Source organism: Camellia sinensis, chromosome 8 (assembly GCF_055761805.1).
Source record: "Camellia sinensis isolate YWXY chromosome 8, ASM5576180v1, whole genome shotgun sequence".
NCBI classification, from domain to species: domain Eukaryota; kingdom Viridiplantae; phylum Streptophyta; class Magnoliopsida; order Ericales; family Theaceae; genus Camellia; species Camellia sinensis.
In genome coordinates, this window is record NC_138968.1 from 186,178,599 (window position 1) to 186,199,537 (window position 20,939).

Here is a 20,939-nt window from a genome sequence, read left to right on the forward strand (position 1 = left end):
CATATTTTTTAGCAGTTAGAAAGTTCATTGCTTACTATGTGACGTGATTTGGAAATAGCCAAACATTAGTTATTTTTTATTTCAAAATGACTTTAATCCATCTGACTTATTCTTTTCAAATCCTTTTAATTTGGCTATTTTTTAGGGATTTTTTTTTTTATAGAGTAAATTTCACCATTTAAGCGGTCTTTATATGGAAGTGCTTTGTGGTTAAAAAAAATATAGCAGTGCATTTTTTTCTCTATTTTTCTCACTATATTTCGGGTTTATAATTTGCAAAGAATTGTAAAATGTGATTGGTAGTAGTAGCACTAGGAGGTGTACATTGTTTGGTGAGATTGTAGAGCACTAACTAATGTGCATTTTAATTTTAATTTTTTTGAATTGCAGAGTATTGGTTAGTGTCCATTTTAATTTTAATATTTTTATATTGCAGAGTATTGGTTGGTGTGCATTGTTTGGTGTTTAATTTTAATTTTTGTGGGATTGCAAAACACTTGCTGGTGTGCTTTATTTGGTGTTTAGTAATTTTTTTTTTTTTTTGGGATTATAAAGCGTTAACATGTGTACAATAGCTTTGGTTTGTGTGCTTTGTTTAGCAGGCGATTTACACTTCAGTGTTGATGTGAAGCTTACACTTTGGTTTTTGTCTATAATAAAATTAAAATATATTCTTAAGTTTTATTGGGCGGGCTATCAATAAAGTTTTATATTCTTAAGTTTTATTGGGTGTGTTTATAATAAAGTTTTATTTTTTCACTTTCCTCTATCCTCACTTAATAAGTAGCATGTTATCAATCACCTACAAAGCATACAGACTAACTAATCCCTTTTTCTTTCCTTTTTTTTTAGTAGGCAGGTCAATTAATTGGTTCGAGGCAAAGGTGGTGTTGGGTATGAGGTGAGGAAAAGTCGTGAATTTCATGTAATGATTTTTTGAAATGGTTTAGATTTTAGAAACCTATCTTCATGTAATGATTTTTTAAAATGGGTTAGATTTAAATGTGTTTCTAAATGGTTTTGATTTCAAAAATATGAAAATGATAAATGAACCAACGCAATTATTATAATGGGTTTCTAAATGAGTTTCTAAAATCAATTTTCATGTACTGATTTTCAAAAACCTATCTTTATTTTGTTTAATTTAGTTCCCCTATGTAACTATTCTATTTATATCATTTGGAGTATTAATTATGTTTTTCTCATTCTCTTTCTAACTGTTCCGTTTCATTCAGTTTCATTCTTTCTTCCATTTTTCAATTGTGGTAAGTATCTTTTATAAGTATTTGGTTGTGATCTTTGTTTAAAAAAATAGTACAGTTAATTTTATTTAATGAACCTTAGGTTTAATTTTAGTTAGATTTGTCCATTAACATTGATTTCAAGTTTGATTTTTTTTTTTTGGTTGCCTACTAATTGTTATACATAATGCTTCAACTAGAAAATGAGATATGTATTATTACAGGGATAGAAATTCAAAGAGCATGATCATCCAAAAAAGGATCTTCACACAAGGTAAACTTTAATTGTTTTAAAATTTAATTCTGTTTGATTTTACAACTTTCAAAAATTCTTCTTCCTTATAACAAGACTCTTAGTCTTAATAAAATTTGAGTTTAATTATTCGCTCCCCTTACAAAATTTGAGTTTAATTCTATTTGGCGGTTTGTATGATTTATTTGCTTTTTTATTCATTTGTTTACTTTAGTAATGGATACATATGTCTATTCTTACTTCATCATTGAATGACATAATTCAGTTGACCATAATAGGTATGTTTAATTCTTCTTAATTCATAGTTATTGATTTTTGTATTTTTCATATGTATTTTGATGCGATTTTTCATGTTACAGTTTCTTTTGATGCAATTATTCTTCATTACAATTTCTTCCGATTTCTCATATGTATTTTGATGTAATTTTTCATAGCTATTGGTTTTTTAAAGCGGATTTAAACGAGTGATTTTATTACAGGTGACTAATCCATATTAGAAACGTTGGGTTACATTGCTTCTACATGTGTGTCGTTGGTTGGCTCTCTCATTCTAAACAAAATGATTAATTTTTCTTTTTGGGTTAGCTAGGATGATTGTTTTGTACCAAAATGTTCATTGACCTTTATTTGAAGGCATTGAAATTTGATAAAGCAAAAACGATACTAATTCAATAATATTTTTTTATTGAAGGTTATCCCATTCTAACTTGCTATAGTGCATATATGTGTTATTTTGACATGGATAAAAATCTAAAATTTGCTATTTGGACTTTAAGTTTAGCAAATATTTCTAGATTCTTTGTTTATGTTACATTGAAATATATAATTCATTTTTTGGACTTTAATTTAAAATTTGTTATTTGAAATTTATAAATGTTTTCGCTAATTCAATGTGTAGAAACAATTTCAGTTTCTTATAGGTGAAGTTTTAAATCTGAGTAATATTATTATTTTGAATTGATTTATTACCACTAAGTTTCGTAGCACGTGATATCAAAAAAATTGTTGTTTGTGCCTTCAGGCACGGGTTATCTCTAGTGATGTTATAAAGCAAAAAAAATTGAGAAAATTGCACTACAGTGAGGCCAATGTTTGTCTCAAGTTGAGGGGCCAATCACATAACATGGTTTAACTATTTGAGTAATTTATTTTGTCGGAATTTATGTATAAATTATTTTTGAAAAAAATTAATTAATTTTTGTTATCTAATTGATTTGATTTTTTGTAAATATGGTATATTCAACGAATCCTAAAATTTGAACAGTTTAAATTATTAAAAAAATTTAAAAGTAAGCCAAATGAATTGAACAACACTTCTTCAGTCTGATTAAGGATAGGAGAGAAGCCCCATCCTGTTGCTAAAATGTCTAACAGAAAAGTGTATTTGAGTTAAGAAAATTTGCTAGAAATTCATACTTTCAAACTTAATAGTGATGTTATAAAGCGAAAAAAAAAAAGAAGAGAAAATTGCACTACAGTGAGGCCAATGTTTGTCTCCAGTTGAGGGGCCAATCACGGAGCATGTTTTAACTATTTGAGTCATTTATTTTGTTGGAATTTATGTATGAATTATTTATGAAAAAATATTAAATTGATTGGATAATTATAGTTATATTTTATTTTAAAAAATAGTTTATTACATTTTCTACACTTAAATTATCGTTAAATTATCTATTTAGTCTCGAAATTATCCATTGAATATATTTAGTTCCTAAAGCATATAAATCAAAATTTATTGTCTTTGAACTATCAATTGTATCTACTAGGTCTCTAAAATATATAAATCAAAATCTATTTAATCTCTAAAAGAATTACAAAAACAAAATATATGCTCATACGTATTATAAAATAATAAAAGATCCTCCCCAATTAAGATTTTATTAAAGAAAAAAATTTTTATTTTTATTTTTTCTTTAACAGGTATTTTATTTCGTTGCGTGTTTAAATTAATATTAGAGTCTAATTTTTCAGTCTTGTCAATAAATTATGAATATTAGATATATAGAAGAAGTAGAATTAGATAATTTAGAGGGAAAATCGGTCTAGGGTCCCTCTCCTACTTTTCGTAATGGAAGAGATCCACAAAATTATTTTTTAATGTCTAAGGTCCCTAAACATATATCAGATGAAAGTTTCACTGGCTCCTCTCTTTCCACTCACTGAAAGACCTCTCGATCGTCTTCAACACTGGACAATTCGATTCATACAAACTCAATTTGACCGATTCAACGATCGGAAACTCCGAAACCGAACTTCAATTAGAAACCCTAGGTTTGTCCGGGATTCAACACTGCGATTACGGCCTCAGTTGGCTCTGGAGGAGTTGTAAACAGCTTAAGAAACTCCAATTGCGAAGCTGCTATGCAATCGGCGATGAATCATCACTCTCATCGTTCGTCGAATGCTTAATTGGTCTCCAAGAAGTGGAATTGTGGACATGTAGGGCGATAATCGACGAGGTTCCTCTTCCTCCTCCTCTTTCATACACTTTCTCATTCTAGGGTTTCAAGTTCTTGAACCCTCTCAATTTCATTTTAATTCATCATCCCCTGTTTTCCCTACTCTTCCGTCAAGCTTTTACAGTCTATTTCATACACTTTCCCTACTCTTCTGTCCCTGATGCTTTAGATTTGCACCTTGCAATGAACAAGTGTAATGATTAATCTGGGAAGCAAGATGCAAAAGAACAAGAAATGGAATGTCTGGTTGTAGGAGATGCAGCTGTTTCAGAGCCCGGGGAGACTAAGAGTTTTGGGGAGGAAAAAATTTCAACTTCTTCTATGTTTAAAACAGATGCTTCAGTTCCTGAAATTGAAAAGACTGAGAAGCAAGATGCAGAAGCACAAGCGAGCAATGATCTTATTTTGCAGGATGCTCTTTTGAAGCCCTGGTGGACAGACATGGATGGAAGATTCTGCATGGATGGAAGATTCTGCATGCTCTTTTGTATGTTTTATGGACAGAGAAAAAGTTCCTTTATCACATCATACATGGATGGAAGATTCTTCTTCTGGTGGACAGCCATCTACTTGTTGCGAACCAGAATTTCTCTGTGAAGTCTAGAGAAAATTCGACCAGAGAAATTCTCTGTGAAATGTGAAGTTCAAAGAAAATTGGACGAGAGAAAATCTCTGTAAACTAGAATTTCTCTGTGAAGTCCAGAGAAAATTCGTCAGTTGAGTCTAACTGATTCAATTTCCCCTTCTACAGCTTGTATTATATCTGTCAACTACACAAATGATGTGTTCTTGTACATGTGTGCTTTTGGTATTGTTGTTGTTTCTTGGTAATAAAGTTTGTGCATCATTTGTGCTGTTTAGTTACTGATATAGAGGTTGATGAAGATGTCGAACAAGAAGATAAACCTGGAGTTCGAAACCTTCAGCATCTCTGTGTTCTACAAGAGGCAAAGTAGTCAAGTAAAAGTCCTTTTCATCTTGTTATTGCTCCGAGCCTTCACTTCCAACTCGGCCGAATCCAGTGACCGTGACGATAATTCAGGCTTAAGCATTAGCGATTGTATGGAAAAGTACTGGAACAATTGCAGTTGTGTTTGGTTCACCACAAGCAATAGCAATGCTAGTCCAGAAAAATTCTCTGGGTTCCAAATTAAGCATTCCAGGTTCCAAATTGTGAATTGAATTTTTTTTTTCATTTGAAGTTGAAACCAGCGAAATTCTCTGGTTTTTTAACTGAATTTTCTCTGGGTTGAAACTAGAGAAATTCTCTAGTTTTTGAACTAAATTTTATCAGGGTTGGCCTAGAGAAATTCTTCCCAGAATTTTTCTGGACCAATTTTCTCTGTGACGTGAGATGATGACAATGGTCATGATCCGGCGCTGAAGAAGTTGCAGAACTCTCCCATTAATGGAAGAATGAAGTGGAAATATAAAGGCCACGAATTGTATACGAAACACAATGGTAGAAAGAATTTTGAATTTACAGCCAATACATTGTTTTTTCTTAGGAATTGGAAAGAACTTGCATCAGGTGATAAAAGGGAAGGGGGATAAAAAAAAAATCATTCGTAAATTCTTCAAGATAAAAAAGACATTTCTTGATTATCAGTGCACAAACATTCACCAAAAACATGCATGGTGTATGTGTGGCTCTCTCTGCATAAAATTCTGAGAATAATTAGATTTTCCAGAGAAATTTGGACTGAAATTTCTCTAGACCAATTTTCTCTGGACTGAAATTTCTCTGCACCAATTTTCTCTGGACTGAAATTTCTCTGGATCAAGGTTGAGGGACCTTAGACATTATGAAAATATTGTTGATGAACCTTAGACATCATAAAAATATTTGATGTCCTTTATGCTATAAAATCATAATATCAAGGACCTTAAAAAAAACCCCTAATTTAAATAATAACACTTCTCTACAAATAGTAACAAAACAAAATAATACATTAATTAAGTAATAAAAAGAATTTACAAAAAAATTTAAAAACAATCAATTAGAAATTATATAGAAATATGACGTATAGTGCTAGACAAAAGTAAGCACACATCCATTTTAGAAAATAGGTAATAAACTATTATAGACAATTACCCTTATTCTTATAAAGGAAATTCAATATATAGATTGAGACCCACTTTTCAAAGACAAAATAAAAATTGTAAATTTTTTGAAATAAAATTTTAATTAGATAGGGTCTTTTATTAATTTATAATATTTATGAGTTTATATTTTATTTTTGTAATCCTTTTAGGGACTAAATAAGTTTGAATTAAATATTTAAATATTTTAGGGACTTAATAGATTTAATCGATAGTTTAGGGGCTAAATAGATTTTGATTTATTTGCTTTAGGGATCTAGTAGACACAATCAATAGTTTAAGGACTAAATAAATAATTTGACGATAGTTTAGAGATATAAAATGTAATAAACCTTTAACAAAATAAATGATATATTTTTAAAATTATATTTATCATTTATTTTTTAAAAAATAAATATAATAAAATTATATAATTATAATTATCGAATTAATTTAAATTTTTTTCATGAATATACTTATACAAGTTAGGTTTATAAAATGAATGATTTAACTTGGAAAAATTTTACTATGCACACCACATATCAAATACCCTCCTAAATTATGTCGTTTTCTTCGTTAGTTATTGTGGGTGTTGATTTCCAACCACACAACGAAAGGGGAAACTCAGCTAGAGACTATCGGCAGAATAAATTAAGCCCGAACAACCTACCACAAAAAGATAAGAATCCGGCGGTGATTCGTCCACCCGGGGGCATTCCAATGCTCAAGTCAGTAATCAAATATCTCTCAAAGATTACTAATAGTGCTTAACTCACTAGACATAACATAAAAAGTCTACTTTAGACCCATGGGGGTGCCTCACTTTTATAGTGGTCAGTGTCCAACTTCCCCTAAAAGTCTTACTTCAAGGGACTCTATCCTATATAAGGATAACATCTATCACAACTCACGTTATTCAGATTAAGATGAACTTTCTCAAAAGTCCCATCTTTATCCAAATAGGTAGTTTGATGTCATCTAGGACTCTAGTCCTTTATCCAAATATCTCAGATTTTGGTATTATTGCACCATATCTCGGCATCATGGTCCGCCCACGTGGTACCTTGGCTAACAACCTCGGCCACATGGACTACCTAAAAATATGTCCCCACAATTGCCCCTTAGGTTCTATTACCTCGGCAAACTGAGGTGATGGAACCTATACATGTACTCCTCCGACCGAGATCGTGACTTGTCGGTGCCAAGAAATAAGGGCTCATATGTCCACTCGTCAAGAATCAAGAATCATCATATTCTATCTCATCCAGGTCCAACATCTCAACAGAGATCACATTACTACCAGTGATCATGACTTGCTAGTTTAAGAACATCAAGATCCTAGTATCATCTCATCAGAAACCAAAAATAAACAAATTCTGCCCTCATCCAATTTCAACATCTCAACCGAGATCAATACCTCAACTAAGATCGCACTTCTCAATCAAGATCATCATTAGATTGGAGCATACCAATCACGTCCCCATTGTGTCGCGTTAGTTCTGTCCCTCGCTGCCTGATGTCAGCGCGGGCACATTGGGAATCGAAATCATAACTTTTTGCCATCTTTTTCCAATTCTAGCAAAACCTTTTCATTTTCTCATTTCGTGTCTACTTGTGCCTTTAGACTCTCTTTCTCTTGGCCTCTGCAAACCATCATCGCTGTTCTTGAAGCATTCATTCCTATTACAACTCTGGTCACCACTTCAGGCGTGCACTCAGCAGTTCTGTTCCAATCATAACGTTGTTTGACTCCGGCGAATCCCTTTCCGGCATTTACTTTCTCGGCTTCACTTTGTAAGTCCTTGATTTCTTTTATTTTAACTTCAGTTCTCCACTATTTTCAAATATATTCATTCTGTGGATCGTTACACATCACACACGGTATATGTATCTGCATCTACATTGCCATCTTGTATTCATATTCGAATCCCATTGTTCTACATGTTTTCACTTGCTTTGACTCGTATTTTGTCCTTTATGTTCTTAAGCACATTTTCACATTTTTTCTGTATTTGACGTGTATCTTCTAGCACATTGTCATCGAATTCTATCAATTTTGTTCATTCCCTCTATTTTTCTCGTGTTCTTGAGTCTTTGATCACTGTTTTATGTTTTTGAGACCTGTTTCTTCTGTCTGTTCTTGCTTGTTAGTAGATTACTGCATCTGAATCTTGTACATTTGCATAGACGTAGGTTTGAGATTTGCTAGAATCCACACTTAGGAAAACTAAAACAAATTTTGCCCCCAAACTTTCCTCAGAACCCAAAAACTGATAACCCAGCAGTCCTTAGGGTTACGCCGAGGTCCTTAACCCACATAGTCCAATTTTTCTTGCCAAATTCACCTTAGCCGAGGTCATGGGGATATTCAAATGGAGGGTAAACTTCTCCAATAAACTAGAATACTTCCGTCAAGAATTCTTCATTCCAGTCGACATTCATCTAAGGTTGGCTGGGGAGGAGGATTCCATGATGCCTGGAGAGACATATATGCCTTTCCTTGTAGTATCTATCATTTGAGGGTGGAGTCAGATTCCATCTTGATATCTTGGTTTGCTTTGGGCCGAGGTGTCTTCTTTTGTGAAAATTCGAAGTGATTGCCTCAGAGTTCACTTTTTACTATGATCTCGGCCAACGGGCATTTTATGAAAATTCTTTAAACAACATTCAACAAGTATTGTTTCCTTGTACTTATTGCCTTTCAATATTTCATAGTTTGACGAACTGGTTTGTGATCTCGAGTAACCAACAACTCGAGTGTCCCCTCATCTGGATACCTCGGCTGACTCCAACTTGTAAAAAATTTCAACAAGTGTTAAGCCTATTCGTTATTCCTATTTCCTGCCCCCTAATGTGAACCCAAGTGTCACTTATGTTCACGTTAAGTGTAATAACCCGACCCTCGTACATGTTTTCTGATGTATTTTCAGTCCTTGTTTTGTGCTTTTAAATGTTTACTGTAAAACCCCATGAGAAATTAAGGTTAAGTAAGTGCAATCTATGTTTAAGGATGTCTATCTGTTTACCAAGCATAGTATCTGTTACATCTAAAATGGTTGAATCAGAAATTGGAAGTCTTAACGGCTTAATTATCTAAAATTGATTATATATCTGTGATCAACATAATTTTTAAGTAATATTAAGCATGTTTACGAAATTTCAATTTCGGAATGATTAAACAATTGGATTTTGTCCTATTCACCTATTAGATATATCTTATATCTCATGTCTTCATGTTCTTTAAAAACACTTGACTTGGGAGGGGGATTTTCGTGGCTATCTCCTGGAGAGGAAAAACAAAAGAAGAGAAGAAGGAAAAAGGGGGAAAGTTCAACAAGGAAGGGAATTGGGGATTAAATTAGGAGGATCTTTGAAATTTTTAAAGCTCAAGGTATGTTAAATTTATTTTACATAAGAATTCTCCTTTCAATTGTGGAGAAGGGTTTGTTAGTTTCATATGTATATTATTAGGGTTGTAATGGAGAATTATGTGTGATTCATGTTTGGTTATAAAAGTTGTGCTCATCAATGAGTTGTTTTGGGATCTAATTTAAGTGTTGTGTAGGATTTCTACTTCAATCTCTAGTTCCATGCCAAACCCATGAAAGCATGCTTATGTGTTGTGTTGTGTTATGTTTATGAACATAAGGAACTTGAATCAAAGGATGGAATTTGAAAGAATGGTGACTTGATCAAGCTTCTAATCATGTTTATTTATGATAATTTCATCATGTTTATTTTGTGGTGTTCATCATGTTTAAGCTTCTAATCATGTTTGCTTTGTGGTGTTCATCTTATGATTCATGTTATAGTGAAGTTGGGTTAATGTATGCCATTAATTGAACCTTGTTTTGCATGTAAAATGAGTGGGTGTTGTTGAAATTTGGCGTTGAAGACGGATGGCCCAAAACAGGGGTCACCACCGCACGTGCGGAGGTCATGGCCGCACGTGCGGACAAAGAAGAAAAAACGGATTTTACATACTGCTTTGGACCGCTCGAGCGGAGGGGGAGGACCGCACGTGTGGTACATGTCCGCACGAGCGGAGGGTCCGGCTGCACGTGCGGCCCAGGTCCGAAAAACTTATCGCTCATTTTTGCGTGCTTGACTCTCTAGTATTTTTAGAATATTTTTCTGATGATCTTAAGATGGTTGTAAATTCATGCAAAGTGTAAAGACTCAGGAAATGATTTAAAAAAGAAAAGGGAACTATTGTGCAAGTTTTGAATGTGTGCAGGACACACTCCGGGAGGAAGTAATACATCATCTCAACACTGTGAGTAGTAGTACGTTTTACTTACAGCTAACGAATGCCATAGCATTCTGTTGTGCATGTTGATTATGCACTTATGCGAATGATTAAAGGAATGTAACTATATGATGATAAGAATGCGAACTCTTTACCTATTCTCATGATTTCAAGGGCTTAAATGCCAACATGATTTCAAGGGCTTTCATGCCACCATGTTTCAAGGGCTTTAATGCCAATACAATTCAAGGGCTTAACGCCACATGTTTCAAGGGCTTTCATGCCATATGTTTCAAGGGCCTTGTGCCACCATGTTTCAAGGGCTTCATGCCATATGTTCAAGGGCTTATAGCCATCATGTTTATGTTGCAAGATTGGGCCTAAGGCCGTCATGTACTTAGCATAGAATCAGACTAACTATGTGAACTCTGCATCTTTATATGCATTGATGTGTATTATGTTTCAAGTTAAGCATCGTTTTATTTATGTATTACTATTCACTGAGCCCGGCTCACTCTCTGTTATGTCTGTTTCTGTAGGTCACCAATCAGGTGGTCAATCCTAGCCACGACGCCCGCTTCCTTTTGTCAACCTTCGTGTGTCCAGGCACTATACAAGGCCATTTATTTTGTTAAGCTGTTAAGATGTTGGCTTGATTTTTGAGTGTTCATCTAAGGTTGATGAATATAACTTTCATGTTTTGTATACGCCCAATCATAGGGCTGGGACTGTAAATGTGTTTGTATATAACCGGTGCTCCGGGATACAGTTTGGGACCTTATCTATCCACTATGATACATGTGATGTATGAGATCCTGGTATGTAGAAGTAGCTCAATGGAGTTTATTTGTATCATCATTTTCATATTTCGTGCTTCTGATAAGGCCCCATTTGTTATGTTACCAGGTTACATGTCCGTTTCTGAATAGGTCATGCCCAAACTTTTAGGGACGGGTTTGGGGCGTGACATTAAGCATGCATCTTCAATTTCGCCGAAGTCTGATTCAAACAAAGACTAGTCGAGGTGTTCAACCTTGGTTTCTCTAAAGCAAACTTAGTTCCATTCTGAGTTTAACTCGGCCGACATGGCAAGTCTAGGTGAATTCAACTTAGTTCAACTCTATTATATGCAAGTATAATTTAACTTCCATATAAAAAGTCTAAGTTACTCGTCATGTTTCATTCAAAAATATCGCTAACTTAGTTCAACTCTATTATATGCAAGTATAATTCAACTCTGTCATATAATAAGTCTAAGTTTCTCGTCATGTTTCATTCAGAAACATCGCCAACTTAGTTTAACTCAATTATATGCAAGTATAATTCAACCCTGTCATATAATAAGTCTAAGTTTCTCGTCATGTTTCATTCAGAAATATCGCCAACTTAGTTCAACTCTATTATATGCAAGTATAATAATTCAACTCTGTCGTATAATAAGTCTAAGGGCTCGTTTGGTTTGATTTTCTGAAAAAAAATTGGGAAATTTTCTCTACAAATAAGTTTTCAAAAATAACCAAACCAAACAAATTTTCCCAAAAAAATTTCCCAAAACTTGTAAACCAAACAAGTTTTCCAAACAAATCTCTCTCTCACACACATCAAATCAATCACTTTTTCCAAAACTCTATCTCAAAATAATTTTCCAAAACATCTTTTAAAAAAAACCAAACCAAACATGTTTTCGTACTTTTTATCTCTAAAACACATCTCTCAAACACAAACCAAACATACCCTAAGTTTCTCGTCATGTTTCATTCAGAAACATCGCCAACTTAGTTCAACTCTATTATATGCAAGTATAATAATTCAACTCTGTCGTATAATAAGTCTAAGTTTCTCGTCATGTTTTATTCAGAAACATCGCCAACTTAGTTCAACTCTATTATATGCAAGTATAATTCAATTCTGCCATATAATAAGTCTAAGTTTCTCGTCATGTTTCATTCAAAAACATCACCAACTTAGTTCAATTCTATTATATGCAAGTATAATTCAACTCTGCCATATAATAAGTCTAAGTTACTCGTCATGTTTCATTCAGAAACATCGCCAACTTAGTTCAACTCTATTATATGCATGTATAATTCAACTCTGCCATATAATAAGTCTAAGTTATTCGTCATGTTTCATTCAGAAACATAGCCAACTTAGTTCAACTCTATTATATGCAAGGATAATTCAACTCCGCCATATAATAAGTCTAAGTTTCTCGTCATGTTTCATTCAGAAACATTGCCAACTTAGTTCAATTCTATTATATGCAAGCATAATTCAATTATGCCATATAATAAGTCTAAGTTTCTCGTCATGTTTCATTCAGAAACATCGCCAACTTAGTTCAACTCTATTATATGCAAGTATAATAATTCAACTCTGCCGTATAATAAGTCTAAGTTTCTCACATGTTTCATTCAGAAACATCGCCAACTTAGTTCAACTCTATTATATGCAAGTATAATTCAACTCTGCCATATAATAAATCTAAGTTTCTCGTCATGTTTCATTCAGAAACATCAACAACTTAGTTCAACTCTATTATATGCAAGTATAATTCAACTCTGCCATATAATAAGTCTAAGTTTCTCGTCATGTATAATTCAGAAATATCGCCAACTTAGTTGAACTCTATTATATGCAAGTATAATTCAACTCTGCCATATAATAAGTCTAAGTTACTCGTCATGTTTCTTTCAGAAACATCGCCAACTTAGTTCAACTCTATTATATGCAAGTATAATTCAACTCTGCCATATAATAAGTCTAAGTTATTCGTCATGTTTCTTTTAAAAACATAGCCAACTTAGTTCAACTCTATTATATGCAAGTATAATTCAATTCTGCCATATAATAAGTCTAAGTTTCTCGTCATGATTCATTCAGAAACATTGCCAACTTAGTTCAACTCTATTATATGCAAGTATAATAATTCAACTCTGCCATATAATAAGTCTAAGTTTCTCGTCATGTTTCATTCAGAAATATTGCCAACTTAGTTCAACTCTATTATATGCAAACATAATTCAACTCTGTCATATAATAAGTCTAAGTTTCTCGTCATGTTTCATTCAGAAACATCGCCAACTTAGTTCAACTCTATTATATGCAAGTATAATTCAACTCTGCCATATAATAAGTCTAAGTTACTCTTCATGTTTCATTCAGAAATATCGCCAACTTAGTTTAACTCTATTATATGCAAGTATAATTCAACTCTGCCATATAATAAGTCTAAGTTACTCGTCATGTTTCATTCGAAAACATCGCCAACTTAGTTCAACTCTATTATATGCAAGTATAATTCAACTTTGCCATATAATAAGTCTAAGTTATTCGTCATATTTCATTTAGAAACATCGTCACAGGACTGGTCGGTCCTATCGCACAGATTTCAAATTCACAAAAATCAAACTAGCATTTTATTATTACTTCAGGCGATATGTCCCATTGCCGGTAACCGAGATGATTCTATTTGGGCCAAGTTTGGCCTCCCTATGATCCTTCTTATTGCCGACAACCTTTCTCAGGATGAGGTCCCTAACCTTAAACTCTCTTGGGCTGACCTTCTTGTTGTAAGCCCTAGCAAGTTGTTGTTGGTATGCCCCCAGCCGAATTATTGTTCTCTCGCACATTGCAGGTGGATTCCAACAACATTTTCACGTTTTTTTACATAGGCTTCAGCTTCCTTTTGCATGTAAGGCCAAAATAATCCCTGCGATATTGCTCTATGGGCAAGGGATCTGCCCCCTTCATGGCTTCCACATACTCCTTTGTGGACCTTATATAAAAAGTCTTTAACCTGGCTGCCTTCAGTCTGAACTTGTGTGCTTCATTTTTATCTTCAAGGATCTGAGATCTGCTTACTTAGGCTGAGCTCTTCTCTTCTTGGACTTAATCATCTAGGCCGAGATCTTGTCTTCTGAAATCTTGGATCTGCTCACTCAGGCTGAGCTCTTCTCTTCTCAGACCTAATCATCTAGGCTGAGATCGTGTCTTCTGGAATCTTGGATCTGCTCACTCAGGCTGAGCTCTCATCTTCTCGGACCTAATCACCTAGGCCGAGATAATGTCTTCTAGGATCTGGAATCTGGGATCTGCTCACTTAGGCTAACCTCTTGTCTTCTCGGACCTAATCATCTAGGCCGAGATCATGCATTCTAGGATTTGGGATCCGGGATCTAGAATTCGGGATCTGCTCACTTCGGCTGAGCTCTTGTCTCCTCGGACCTAATCATCTAGGCCGAGATCTTGTCTTCTAGGATCTAGGATCTGGGATCTGCTTACTTGGGCTGAGCTCTTGTCTCCTTGGACCTAATCATCTAAGTCGAGATCTTGTCTTCTAGGTACCAGTTTTGGTTGTTGGTGCCGACATGTCCTGTAATGGGGATGTTCGGTTGCATCACATTGTTCTACATCATGAGGTTGACCACTGTCTGTAGATTTGTCAATATATTTGCCATGTTTTTCAGTTTCCTCGTCTTTTCTCCGGCATTTGTCCCTTCACACCTGAAGGTCCTTTTCATAGTAGTACTCATCTCAGCTACTCTTCTTGTTCTCTTCCTGGCCTTTAGCAACATTATTCACCTCAGGATTCACTTCTTGCAATTTTCCGTTATGGTGCCTTCCTTCAATGATAGAATCTACATGCTCCTCCTCCTTACTGTGGATGTCGTCCCTAATCCTCACTTCCTGTTCATTGTTGGCCATCTATCCTTACTAAATTCCCACAGACGGCGCCAAATTGTGGGTGTTGATTTCTGACCACACAACCAAAAGGGGAATTCAGCTGGAGAGCACCGGCAGAATAGATTAAGCCCGAACAACCTATCAGAGAAAGACAAGAATCCGGCGGTGGTTCATCCACCCGGGGCCACTCTGACGCTCAAGTCAGTAATCAAATATCTCTTAAAAATAACTAATAGTGCTTAACTCACTAGACAGAATATAAAAAGTCTACCTTAGATCCACGGGGGTGCCTCACTTTTATAGTGGTCAGTGTCCAACTTCCCCTGGAAGTCTTGCTTCAAGGGACTCTATCCTTTATAAGGATAACATCTATCACAACTCACACTATTCAGATTAAAATGAACTTTCTCAAGAGTCGCATCTCTATCCAAATAGGTAGTTTGATGTCATCTAGGACTCTAGTCCTCTATCCAAATATCACAGATTCTTGTATTATTGCACCATATCTCGGCATCATGGTCCGCCCATGTGGTACCTCGGCTAACAACTTCGGTCACATGGACTACCCAAAAATATGTCCCCATAGTTATAATCAATTTTCTTTTTTAATTATTATCTTATTTTACTTTGATTCATGAGAATTTTAGTTATAATGTCGATATCTTTGTTAGTTATAATCAAATTTTTTTATATAGCTATTATCTTATTTTACTTTGATTCATGAAATTTTTAATTATATCTCATGTGTTATTTGATTATGATTTTTTTTTTAATTATAAAATACACAAGGACAAAACCTTTGAAGGTACACTACAAAAAAATAAGGTTTTAGAGACCAAAATTTAGGGACAAAATTATTTTTTAGGGACCATATAATTTTACTGCGAAAAGTGTCATTATATTTTTAGCAACAAAAATTAGACATTAGTGATGAATTATTATCATTTTGAGACCAAATTATTTTGTTCCTAAAAGTCTATTTATCAGTGACATTTTCAAAATTTTGTTGTTAAATGCCTTGTTTTTGACTTTTTGGGACGACCTTTTAGCGACTATCTTCATGACGATGGAAATTAGTCCATAAATATATTTTGCAACAAAATTTTTACTTTTAGAGATCAAAACATTTAGTTTTTAAAACTCTTAAATATTGTAGTGGTATAGTCTTTGCCTCTAACCTATGAACTCCACCGACATTAACAGTTGCCTCAAGTCCCCATGCACATTAAAATAATGGATATAGATAAAAAGATTCCGCACTGGCCATATAAGGACTAGAAACAACCAAACATTAATTATTTCAAAAGATTAGTACAATATTAGTTAAAATGACTAAGCGTTGCCAACCTCTTTTTCATTGCCAATTAATATATATTATCTATACCCATTCATACACTCATGTCTATTTATAGTAGTATTCATATTCATTGACACACACAAATCTATCTGTTAGAGACTTTTTTCACAGAGAAACAGGAAAAATGGAAGATACAAAAAGTAAGCTGCAGGAGGGAAGTGCAGTGGAAAGCCTGACCACCACCACCTACTGTGTCACGGGAGCTACAGGATACATAGGGTCATGGCTGGTCAAATCTCTCCTTCAAAGAGGCTACAGGGTTCACGCCACGGTCCGTAATCAAGGTCCGTTTAACTCTTTGTATCATGCTCTATGCTCTATGCTCTATCTATTTCATATATTTTTAATTTTCAAGTTTGATGACATAACAATATAAACATAATATTTGATAGAGATTACAAATCATCTATGTTCTTTTTTATTTTATTTTATTTTTTTTGAAGTGGAACTAATTGAATGGAAAAATAATCAGAAGTAGGCTAGTGTTAAAAAAAATAAAAATAAAATAAAATAAACAAAAAAAATTAATAACTTAAAAGTGGTGAATTATTTAAAAATAATAAATGATTGCTTTCCATATGCATATATTATTTATAAAATATTAACGACAGTATCAATTATGGTTACTCATAAAGAACGAAATCTTTTAAAGTTGAAATTGATCGGATGAACATTTGGTTAACTATATCATAAAAAGATTGAATAAATTACTCATGTTAGCTAGTGAAAAGAATATGGTAGATAAATTAGATTATGAAAGTTCAATTAGTAATTTTGATCTTAAAAATGCAAGAACAGTCATGTTTATGGGATAGTTTGCTGCAATTGATTCAATTTTTATTTAGTATTATAATTTTTAATTTTGTATCTTTTTTTTCCTTATTGTAAATTGCTTTTTTACTAAATTACAAAATAGAAAGACCGTTTAAAAAGAAATACATATATATAGACAGAGGAATCCGTTTAAAAGTTCGCATAGGCCAAAAATATTCAAGGCGGCCTGCTTGTTAACTTCTTCACAATGTCACCATAACTTGAGTTTTGTCTCCTTGTCATTGATGATGATTCTATTAATGTGAGTACTGTAGCATTTTTTTTCTCTCTATTTTATTCTTCTTTGGAGATAAATTCTTGATGTTTCTCAATTTGATTGTGTTATATGGACAAAATCTAGCATGCAATGTGTTCCTTATCATGCTGCCAACTAATAATATGCTGCAAAACGTGCAAATAGTGTTTTGGTTGTAACAATTTTGCTCTCAAATCAGTTTGTCACCAACTTAAATTCCACAGTATTTAAAACAGAACCAAAAATTTATTCCATCTACTCTTTATATTTGAGTTGTCTGAAATGCCAGCTGTGTTAAATTCTCAGCAAAGACATTGCATCTGTTACCATTATGGGGTGGCGGTGATCGGTTGAGAGTGTTCAGAGCTGATCTGCACAAAGAAGGAAGCTTCAATGAGTCTGTACAAGGCTGCAGCGGTGTATTTCATGTCGCTGCTTCAATGGAGTTCGAGGTTCCAGCAAAAGAGGACATTGGTAATGCATATTTGCACTACTTTTGATATTCCAAGCTATTTAGAATGCTTCACATTTGGTTCTCTTTTCTGAACTTGAAGACAGTTATGTCCGCGCAAATGTCATTGAGCCTGCAATCAATGGTACCTTAAACCTTCTCAAATCGTGCTTGAAAACACCATCTGTGAGGAGGGTTGTGTTCACATCATCCATCAGTACCATGACTGCCAAAGACAGTGCCGGAAAATGGAGAAGTGTTGTCGATGAATCTTGTCAGAATCCCATTGATCGTGTCTGGAAAACAAAAACAGGTGCCTGGGTAATAATGCTAATGCTTTCTCTTCCCTCTTGCATTGGTACCCATAAAAAGTTGATCTGGTTTTTAGAGGCTATTTTGTTTTGCAGGTTTATGTACTGTCAAAGCTTCTGACTGAGGAAGCAGCATTCCAATTTGCTAATGAGAACAGCATTGATCTTGTGTCAGTCATAACCACAACTGTTGCCGGTCCATTCCTCACTTCAACAGTTCCAACAAGCGTTCAAGTTCTCTTGTCGCCAATAACAGGTGATCATGTTGAGATCCCCTATAATGATTGAAGCAAAAGTTCTGTAAATTTTTTATAAAGGGTTTTGGTTGTTGCATTAACAGATAGATGTAATTGCATCTCATGGATTTCAATCATATTTTTGCTCATCAAGAAGCAAGCTGTCTCAACTCCATTTGAAAACAGTGTAACTTGTAACATAAGAGTACATTAAATTATTTTTGAAGAATACCTGGGAAAAGAAAGGTTCAAAATTCTGCCCGCTACAACTTGTTTCAAGTTTCCCCAGACTTTCCCCTAATTTGTTTCAATGAATGTGGGAATCCAAATTCCAGACTCATTCTTTGCATAACAAATTTCTTCATTTCACCATTCATCCAAAGATAAAGTTAAAAATGATTTGCTCTTGAGGCATTCAAAATTGTCAACAGGCCATCCATGAAACTAAGATAGCTTATAAAATCACGCTCTAACATGTTGATTTGAAAAATTTCAGGCGACTCTAAATTCTCTCGAATCTTATCTGCTGTGAATTCAAGAATGGGGTCAATCGCTTTAGTTCATATCGAAGATATATGCAGTGCCCACATATTCCTCATGGAACATGATGGAGCAGAAGGTCGATACATATGCTCTGCCCACAGTTCTGTAATATCTCAACTGGTTGATCATCTTGCTAAAGAGCACCCTTTCTCAAATATGCAGAGGTAGTTATTTCTTTCAAATCTTGAAGGTAAAAGATAGCTTGTGACAACTTCAAACACTGGTTTTTCTCTGTGTTTCCAGGCTTGTAGAGGAAGAACATGGCTCAGTCCCCTCCGAGATTTCTTCAAAGAAGTTAAGAGATTTGGGTTTTAATTTCAAGTTCGGCTTGGAAGATATTATACACCATACTGTTAGTTCTTGTGTAGATTGTGGCTTTTTGTGTCCTACTGTAAACTAGATCGCGCCAATATAGGCACAGAATGAAACAAATTTTCAAGGGACAGTTTTTACGTAATTGTAATAAAATAAATAAATAAAATCAAAAGGCCTGAATAGTTGCTGATATGTGGTAAGTTGTTTTCTTGATATCCAGTTCCTAGAGTTTATAGTTAATATCAGTCCTCACAAATTCTGTTGGGTAATATAGCGATAAGATGGTAAGGGTATTTTTGGTGAAATACCAAAAATACCCTTACTCCAGTTCATATCGAAGAATGGGGTCAATCGCTTTAGGCGACTCTAAATTCTCTCGAATACTAGCCACTCGACCCCAAATTTGGAGTAAGGGTATTTTTGGTATTTCACCACTTGTGACATGTCGGCCTAATTTCTATCTGCATATTGTGGGTGTTTGGGAAGTGGCTATTATTTATGCTTTTTGACTTTTTGGCTATTTTAGTAAATTATTTTAGTTTTTATGTTTGGAAAGATACGATGAATTTTTATTTGAGTTGTTGTATTGAAGAATGTGTTTGAAATGATGTGAGGCTGAAATGACAAATTTGTCTCTAACCTCACTTTTTCCAAAATTGGTCTAAAAGGATAAAATTGTCATTTCCTATCTATTGGACTAGGTTGTCTGCCCACTGAGCTTACACTGTCAACGTGACAATGTACGCCCATTGTCGGCTGCTTTTTTTTTTTTTTTAAATACAAATAATTGATTTAAGTATTGTTGAGGTTATTTGGCTTTTTTCTTGAATGGGGTTAAAATAGCATCTCATTTCACTTCCCAAACACCGTCATTGTTAGAAATGGTTTTGGAAAAAATAGTTTTTTCCTTAACTTTGGTATATTTTTTAGGTGGGACCCATGCGCCAAAGTTGGCGTGTCTAAGTGGTAACGTGTTCTATGTCGCGTTATGATTCATGTAGTATATTTGGTTGCTCAAAACCATTATCGAGTGACTGGGAAATTGAAACCAAAGTGAGTTTCATGGAAATGAAGTTTTTGGTGAAAATTCCTTAAGGTTTGAATTAAAGGCTTGTCCCACATTGGTTTGGTGAGAAAACTTTTATTGGTTTATAAGGCTTGAGTTTGCAACTTGGGAAGGGCCCCAAGGGGCACCCAAAGTTTGTAGAATGGAGAGATTATGAGCAAAGTAACTAGACCCTTTGGACCCAAAAATAAACGAGAGCGCCATCGTCGTCCGGGCAGGCTGGGCTTGGGGGTGGGTGCGTGGTGTGAGGTTGGGCTTGTCTGACCCAATACTAATTCTTTTTGGGTCAAAAACATTTGAATTTAATTTTATTTTTTGGCAAAATAAAATCTGCGCAGTTTTAATTTCAAATTTTCATTGAAAAAAAATTCAAATTTGTTTGCACCTCTTCAAAATTTCGATATAGGTTCCAAACATATTTATATATATTTAAATTCTGGTCGCACAGATTCAAATTTGTTTAAATTCAAAACCCAAACCCAAACAGTGCCATATCTGTTGGATTCAAACTGAACAAGTCTTGTACCTGTTTAATTCAAACCGAACAGCCACATTTCCATCTATAAATAGGCAGTCCCTCATTTGGATTTAGCATTCAATTTTCGTTCTTCTCTGCTGCCA

At 34.3% G+C, this 20,939-nt stretch overlaps 1 protein-coding gene across 19 annotated transcripts in view; it reads left to right on the forward strand.

Moving 5' to 3' along the window:
* Window positions 1–19,444, forward strand: part of LOC114321636 (putative anthocyanidin reductase) — a 30,983-nt gene extending 11,539 nt beyond the window's left edge. For 6 of the 19 annotated variants that reach the window (XM_082884332.1, XM_082884331.1, XM_082884334.1 and 3 more), the window contains 9 exons: window positions 853–901; window positions 1,466–1,515; window positions 1,709–1,772; window positions 16,439–16,611; window positions 17,703–17,868; window positions 17,940–18,168; window positions 18,255–18,414; window positions 18,891–19,101; window positions 19,181–19,444. In XM_082884332.1, coding sequence (XP_082740458.1) covers window positions 16,452–16,611; window positions 17,703–17,868; window positions 17,940–18,168; window positions 18,255–18,414; window positions 18,891–19,101; window positions 19,181–19,337 — 1,083 coding nt within the window. In that variant the 5' untranslated portion in view covers window positions 853–901; window positions 1,466–1,515; window positions 1,709–1,772; window positions 16,439–16,451 and the 3' untranslated portion in view covers window positions 19,338–19,444. Of the gene's footprint in view, window positions 1–852; window positions 902–1,465; window positions 1,516–1,708; window positions 1,773–16,438; window positions 16,612–17,702; window positions 17,871–17,939; window positions 18,169–18,254; window positions 18,415–18,890; window positions 19,102–19,180 lie in introns of all 19 variants that reach the window. The other 13 variants (XM_082884345.1, XM_082884344.1, XM_082884347.1 and 10 more) reach the window with 7 other exon arrangements.
* The last annotated feature ends 1,495 nt before the right edge of the window (window positions 19,445–20,939 follow it).